This window comes from Camelus ferus, chromosome 1, assembly GCF_009834535.1.
Source record: "Camelus ferus isolate YT-003-E chromosome 1, BCGSAC_Cfer_1.0, whole genome shotgun sequence".
Lineage (NCBI taxonomy): Eukaryota > Metazoa > Chordata > Mammalia > Artiodactyla > Camelidae > Camelus > Camelus ferus.
Genome location: NC_045696.1, coordinates 9,303,498 through 9,311,674, shown reverse-complemented (window position 1 = coordinate 9,311,674; position 8,177 = coordinate 9,303,498). Strand labels below are relative to the sequence as shown.

Sequence of the window (8,177 nt, the reverse complement as noted above, 5' to 3'; positions counted from 1 at the left end):
AAGTCCACAAACAATAAATGCTGGAGAGGGTGTGGAGAAAAGGGAACCCTCCAACACTGCTGGTGGGAATGTAGTTTGGTGCAACCATTATCAAAAACAGTACGGAGATTCTTCAAAAAACTGAAAATAGACTTACCATATGATCTAGTAGTCCCACTTCTGGGTATGTATCTGGAGGGAACTCTAATATGAAAAGATACACGCACTCCAGTGTTCACAGCAGCACTATATACAATAGCTAAGACATGGAAGCAACCTAAATGTCCATCGACAGATGACTGGATAAAGAAGTTGTGGTATATTTATACAATGGAATACTACTCTGCCATAAAAAAGAATAAAATAATACCATTTGCAGCAACATGGATGGACCTAGAGATTGTCATTCTAAGTGAAGTAAGCCAGAAAGAGAAAGAAAAATACCATATGATATCACTCCTATGTGGAACCTATAAAAAAAAAAAGGACACTATGAACTCATCAACAAAACAGAAACAGACTCTCAGACTTAGTAAACAATGTTATGGTTACCAGGGAAAGAGGGTGGGAGGGGATAAATTTGGGAGTTTGAAATTTACAAATGTTAGCAACTATATGTAAAAATAGATTTTTAAAAAGTCCCTCATTTATTCATAAGGAAAAAAAGAACACTACATTTTTTAATTATGCATAAAATGCTGCAAATTTGATGACTGCTTGCCAAAGATTAAAAAAAAGTTAAAATTGCCCTTAGACAAATTTAACAGTTTAAAAACTAGGATGGCAAGTGAGGATCGGACATGGAAAAGAATGCAAAAACCTTTGAGGCTAGATTGAATTTTAAGGTAAAAACTACCAGGCAAATGGATTACAGGCACAGTGACTTCTGGCGAGCTGACCTGGGCATTCGGAGTGGTCACAAACCTCAGGGCAGAGTTAGGGATGGACTGTCTGTGAGGACACCCAGCTGTTCATCATGGTAGGTTCTGAAGGTACCCTGCTACTCCCTCTCACTTCCTCACGACTTTGTATCCCTGAACACTCTGAAAGGCCCTTAATAACCTGGAAGGAACCAGAGTTTGGGAGAAGAGAAAGCATTTCTTCCTGTGATCAGTGCTTCTGCAGGATGTGACCCCGCAGAAACCACCATGTGTGTGTCATTAGGATTAAGTTTGTCCGCAATGACTGAAAACCCCGTAGATGAGTGGCTTAAGTGAGAGATAAATGTTTAGTGTTCTTTCATGTAGATGAATCCAGGCGCAGGCAGCCCAGGGAGGGGATGAGGGCTCCACAAAGTCATCGGACTAGGCTCATTCCAACGCCATCTGCCCTTCTTGGGATGTGGCTCGCTCCCTCTAATCATCACCTCCTCATTCTAGGCAGCAGGGCTGGGGAAGGGATGAAGAGGAAGGGGCGAGGTATGCACACCAGCTTTCCTTTAGGGAGGTTTTCTGGGAGCTGCCGCATCCCACCTCGATTTAGATAACATTGACCAGAAATTTGTCACGTGGGACACCAAGCTGCAAAGGAGGCTGGGAGATGGTGGTCTTTTTCCCAGGCAGTCCCATGTCCAAGGGAATCCATTACTAAGGCAACCATAAAATTCTGTGCAGCGCAGTCATTAAAAATGATGAAGGAGATCTAAGCGGGCTGATGTGGAAGGGGGCTCACTGTATATTAAGTGAGAGAGCCATGCAATATGTACCATATGGTACCTTTTTGCATGGGTGTAGATGAAATGTGGCATAGACTATGGGTATAGAAAAAGTCTGGACTGATGAACACAAAACAGTGAATAGTAATGGAAAAGTATTGATTGAGCGAAATGGGAGGCATTTTAACTTTTTGGTATTGTTTATATTTTTAATAATGTGCAGTATCACTTTGTGTATGTATTTAACAGTTATTGAGCATATATTGTGTGCCAAGCAGTTTTTGAAGTGTTGGATATGTGTTAACTTATTTAAATTTCATAACTTAAAGCGGTATTATTTCTATTTTATGGGTGAGAAACAGTAGGCCACTGGTTTGACTTGTTCCCTCATGCAAGACTGAGCTGGAGCTCAAACCCAGGCAGTCTGGCTCCTGAGTACATGCTTTTAGAGGCTCCATGAGGCTCCTTTTCTGAACGTATATGACTAATCCTTCCACCCATTTCCTGCCTCTGCTCATTAGCCGTTACTTCCTACATCAGTCATTTCTTTTGATCCCGCTTGCTTTGGTTCCTGACATTCGTTGTGGTGATCTTGCAGATTATTTAAGACCATGAGGTGGCAGTGGCGAGAACTGGAAAGGAGATTTAGGTGGAGTCCTTGTCTGGGAGGTACTGTGGATAACACAGCCTTGAGACTGAAATACTACTGCTCCTTTGCACAGGGGTGGTGGTCAGGGAAGACTTTATAAACACCTCCCCATCACTACTCAAGGCTGACTCTGTAATTTACAGAAATGGAGGCAGGTAAGGGGGGCTGGCCTCAGGTTGAACGTACCCCCTTTCCACCTTGTGTCTGCAGATCCTAAGCAATTTTGTTTTTCTTTTTTCTTTTTTAAAAAACAGTCATTAAAGATGCTTCAGTGTTCCTTCATACCCAAAGAAGCAACCCGGGGAGCCTGGGCTGGACCGAGGCCACGATGCCGTCAGGAGCAGGAGGCGCTGGGAGGCGGAGGCGCAGACTGCAGCTTGCAGGCTGCGAGCCCGAGAGCGGCTGCCTGTTGAAGGCATTTTCCTGTCTGTCGCAGGGGGCTTCACTCGGCTTCCCAGCCCTCCATCTCAGAGAAAGACAAACCAATGTGATACTGTGTACGTACTTGCCAAACTGTTTATTTGCCATTCGCTACTTATAATATTGGATTTACAGAAGAAACTGTGGTACAAAGAAAGTAAGGCTCCAATGGTTCCTGGGCAGCAGCAGTCCAGCTGCCCTGCACAGGCTGGGCGCAGTGGGCGCTCCCGGCAGGTGCTCCCGGCGGGGGGCGGCCACGCCGGCTACGTGCAGCGGACCATGCACGATGGGTGTCTGCTCTCCTGTGCTAGCTAGAAACACCTTGGAGAGGGGCTTCTTGGGTGTTCTCTCATAATGTATCTGGTTTAAAACTTGACATTGACAGTTCCCTTGCAGAAAGTGTTCTCTATGGCTGTCAGTACCAGGGAGAAAGAAACCACACACAAACTTCCAGGATGCTTTGTGAACAGGTGCAGTAACTGCTACACAAACAGACATGAGGTGGGGCCTAGCCAAGCAGGACGGCATTTCCCGTGGTTACTTTTCAATAGATGTGTTATACTGTCATTTCAATTTGGAAGTTTATTGTTTTTTTTTCCATTAATTTTTATACATCCAGAATAGCACAAATAACCAACAGTTCTTTATTTTTTGCATACTCATTTCCCCAGAACAAAAAGTGAACTTCCTTAAAAAAAATTGGAACCATGCTATTAGCTCTTTACAAAAGTGAATAAAAAGTAGCTCATTTTTAAGTCTAAAATAAACAGAGTAGAAAGAAGCATTTTTTGTCTATGGTATTTAGCAAACATAAGAAAAAGTCCTTAGAAACACACAAAAAAATTGAAAAAAAATTATTACAGGTATTAACAATATTTTATAATGAAGCTTAAAATCTATTTACATACATAAATACAATTAACTTTGTTGATGCAACTCTTCTGGAAGAAAAAAAAAATGCCAAATGATCAGCCTCATCAATACTGATCTGGCTAAAAGGGAGGGGAAAACTCCAAACAAACAAACAGACAAACAGAAAACCCCAAAAAACTGTATACTGCAAGTAAACAAAAAGGCATTTTGTTCAGATGTAAAAAATGTTTTCTGAGATTATTGTTAAACCAATAAAAGACCCCAAACATGTCATCCCCCTCAGAAAACAAAAACCTCCAAAAATAAAACTCACCAGGACGGAATGTCCCAAGGAAACAGGTATTTCAAGACAGAAATCTGCAATCCTAAATTGCAGGACATTTGAGCAAAACCATTCATTTCCTTTCTAATCAGAGCATTTCTGTTTATCTGCCTAGAAATCCTAGGTAGCAGAAGGGCTGTCTGTTAACTCACTGATTATAATTTGCCCAGGAAGACTTCTATTGCTGCACTTGGAAAGCAAGCAGATCCAAAATGGCTGGCAAAGTTCTGCAGGAAGAAACCCATACGCGGGAGAAAGGCTGACTCACTAAGTTCCTTTACTGTAAAGGGAGGAACAGTGCAGCTCCTCCTGTTCCTTGCCTGGTGTTGGGGTGGGGGTGGGGTGTGCTGTCTCCTTACACAAAGCTGGAGAATGGAGGAGGGGAGAGGTGAGCTTTTGGAGGAGGAAGGGGAAGAGAGAAAGAGGGAGATACTAGGGATCAGAGAGGAAGAGAAATTAAGTATTTTTAGAGAAAATAACTGAAATCTGTGTCTATGTTGAAATTATAAATAAGGGCATGAACAAGCAGTAGAGATGGCTTATTTAATCTTTCTTCTTCTGGACCAATGTTCCCAGATACATCCAGTTATTCCATTATTGGCTTAAGGATGTACTTGATAAAAGGACCACTTAATTTACCTGAAGGCAATAGAATGGAATTCCTCAGGAAAAAAACGCATTAAGTATGAGACCTATCTCCAAAACTACCAGGGTTTGACTTTTTTTTTTTTTTTTTGGAAAGATTAAATACTGTATATGCTGGTAAGGGTCTGCGAAACTCTGGATGGCCAAACCCATAGGGTCTGCAACAAAATGACAAGCCCTCCTCAGACACGCTTTGAGAGTGAAGATTCAGTGTGAGAGATGATCTGATTTCCCTTGGGCATTTGGCTGAGTTTGACTTCGGATAGCCTCAGGTACCAGAATTGAACTGAAAAATACATATTTTTTTCCCCTTCATTTTTTTTTTAACCAACATTTTGTCATGTTAGATAAGACAACATGCTGAAAAGAACATTTAAGTTCAATTTGGGGTAAATGGGCTAATGGTCCTATTCAGATGTAAAAAAATTTTAAATTTAGTGCCATTTAAGGGTAATTTTGCTGTAAAAAGGTAATATAGAATAAAATATGAAATTGAATTGTGGAGAGAGAATTATGTCTGAAATGAAAATAAATATATTCTGAGTTTCTCCAAGATCTGCTTTAGCTCTTTTCTAGGTAAGAACAACCTGACTGCCAACACAAATTGCTTTACTCTAACTCTTACCAAAGTGCTACTGCATCTGTGTAAAACAAATAATCAATATATATATATATATATAAGAAAACTCAAAAACAAGTTGTTTTAAATAAGACCAGCTGTTTTGCTGCCTGCAGCCAAAGATCTTTCTAATTTGAATCCTTAAATTTATAAAATAAAAATCAAACACTGTTCTGAAGTCCTGCTTTCAAATACTCTTTAGAGTTGACCTGAAATCGTTTCAACTAATTTAAGAGGTACATTAAATAACAACCAGATCATTTTGAGCACACATGTCACAATCAGCAGTTAGTATTTATGAGCTATACAACAACTGCATTCAGACCAAATCCTCCAATAAAAATAGTGCCATAAAATTTACAGTGACATTGGATATGTTTGAATTGTAGCCATAGGCAGCACTGACTCGAACCCTTCCCGTCACGCAGAGGCATGGGTAAAAGTGCACACACCCTGTAGGGTAGGGTCTCAGCCTGGTGAGAGTCACGCAAAGTTAGGCGGTGAACGAGCAGCGTGGGATGGGGCCTGCACAGGTGGGACGATGCTCTCCCATGTGACTCCACTGAGGCACACAGAGGGGATTTGGCTTGTTCAGGCCTGCTTCTGGGCCCACCCTATGAAAACTGAGTTGGAGACCTTCAGCTGTCAAAGGCATGCAGTCTAGTCATTTCCACTCCCAGCCTTGGGGGGCAGTCACAAGTTTTGTTTTGCATCAATGCACAGGTAATGCATCAAAGAGGAATATTTTCTTGGAAATAAAACGTCTGAACTCTGGATTCAGACGATCTCCTTCCCACCCTAGAACTGAGCAGTTAAGGAACCCCTAAATTCATTCATTCGGTTCCCATGTGGATACCGCTCCTCCACATAGCTAACTTTGGATTCCGTCTGTTACAAAGCATGTCTGACATTATCAACAGGCCATGGAGTGAGCAAACCCCTAGGCAAAAAATAAATCCTCTCCAGGGGTGCAATCATTGGCATTTGCCCGAAACCTCTGGAACCAGATCTGACTTCCTTTGAAGGCAGGGAGTCAGATATGAGCCCCTTTGTTGAGCTTGGCAGAAAATTCCATACTTCAGATCTTTGGAGTGACCCTCAGTATCTAAAAAGCCTACTGAAACATTGCTGCATTAGCTACCAACTCGTTTGATTAATAATAAAGGGAGTTTAATGTAAACAATATTTAGATAACCGAGTGATCACATTACCCATCCTTTTTTTCCCAACCTTCTTCAATGTGATACAATGAACTTTGGCTACTATCAAAAACAAAACAAAAAAATGTAGTACTTGATATTTTTCTTCTTAATATAAGTACATTTAAATAATAAAAAAAGTATCAACACATAAGTAAGTGTCTAAACACCAAGATACATAAATATCTAGGGACTCCTTGTGGGAATACAGTAGTTGAAAATGACCCAAAGCTGTAGCTGTTTCTCAAACAAAACAAAAGTCCAAAAGAAAAGTTAAATAAAACTTAGAGAAAAAAGAATCATATTTCTTTCATTTGTCAAAGCAAGAAAGAAGCAAGCTTAAATTTATATATATAAAAAATAAAAACCACCCCAAATGCAAATACGCATTTTGCAATTTATAAGGTGCTGGAAAAGAAAATTAAAAATATGAATTAGATGCTAAACAGGATGAGTTGCATTCCTCCCCTCAAAAAAAACCCCACAAAAATTCCATACTCTTTGGAATAAACAACTTGGTTAAAAAGTGAAGTCAAGGGTATAAAATCTTTCTTTTATTCACAGCATTGCTAAATCAGAAGCATTCACAGTTTCCCTCTGGGAATCTTCCTGTTTGCCTTACAGCGTGTCCACGTGGTGGTGAGGCGGACACTCTCAAGTTGCGCCAGGTTTGACAGATCTGAGATGGGCCCACAGCGGCTGCGCGAAGCCGCACGACTTGAGAAGCGCAGGCGGCCCGAGGCCGCGGCCCGGAGCCAGAGCGCGGATCACAGTTCACGGGGGCGCGCGCTCCAGGCCCGCCGGCGGTCGGACCCACGCGGGCCCCTCTAGAGCACACGCCGGGTCCGGAAGGAGGCGCTTCCGGGTCGACGTCCTGCCCCCGGGCCAGGCGATCGAGCAGCCGGCGGGCGCATGCGCAGCCTCAGTAGGGCCGCCACACGGCCTCCTCGAGTCGCGCGGCGGGCGCCATGTTGGTGGGGGAGTTGCTGTGGCTGCCCTCGGCCTCCACTACGTCGCTCTGGTTCGGGAGGCTGGGGTTGAGCAGCGCCGAGCCGGTGGAGGCGTTGGTGCAGGGCGGAAGGATGCGCGGCGGCGAGCGCTCGCCGCCCACCATGGAGAACTGGTAGGAGCCGGCCGACGCGCCGTAGTACAGGTGGTAGGACGGCGAGCTGGCCTGGAATGGGCCGCCCTGCGCCTGCGACGAGCCGGGGTAGGGCGGCGGCAGGTACGTGTGGTAGCGCGTGGCCGAGCTCATGGCCGACATGCCGATGCCGATGCCCGACGTGACGGGCGTCGGGGAGTAGGTGAAGGCGCCGGGGTAGTGCATGCGTGGGTCTGAGATGGAGGGCAGCGCGGGGAATTGGCGCGGGTCGCCGAAGGCCGTCAGGTCGGACGCGGCTGCAGGCGGGTGAGAAAATACGGTGAGACGGGAATTGGGGAGGCCACGCCCTCTCCCCCGCCACCCCGCCCACGGCAGGATTACCCAGAATGCTGCTGCCCCGGGAGCTGGCGTGATGACGCGGTAATAGACGGGAGTGAATGACCTCATGTGATGTAATGTGGCATATGAGGCAATGTCCTGTAACGCAGGCTTGACGTAACCTACGATGTAGTTGTAACATTGGTGTAACCCTGAGACTGGCAAACCCACCTGCTACCAGTTTTTGTGTGGCCTACAAGCTAAGAATGAGTTTTACTTAAACAAATGGTTGAAAAAAAATCGAAAGAATATTTCTTGGTGTGAAAATTATATGCGATTTAAATTTCAGTGCCTGTGCATGAAGTTTTGTTGGAAGGAGCCTCACTTGTGTTTCAAC

The 8,177-nt window shown here is 44.0% G+C and overlaps 1 protein-coding gene across 4 annotated transcripts in view; it reads right to left on the bottom strand.

Annotated features, from left to right (window-relative positions):
- Positions 1 to 2,780: 2,780 nt before the first annotated feature.
- RUNX1 (RUNX family transcription factor 1) overlaps positions 2,781 to 8,177 on the bottom strand; it is a 248,976-nt gene continuing 243,579 nt past the window's right edge. For all 4 annotated transcript variants that reach the window (XM_032470586.1, XM_032470719.1, XM_032470541.1 and 1 more), the window contains one exon: positions 2,781 to 7,758. In XM_032470586.1, the coding sequence (XP_032326477.1) occupies positions 7,283 to 7,758 (476 nt within the window). In that variant the 3' untranslated portion in view covers positions 2,781 to 7,282. The remainder of the gene's footprint in view (positions 7,759 to 8,177) is intronic.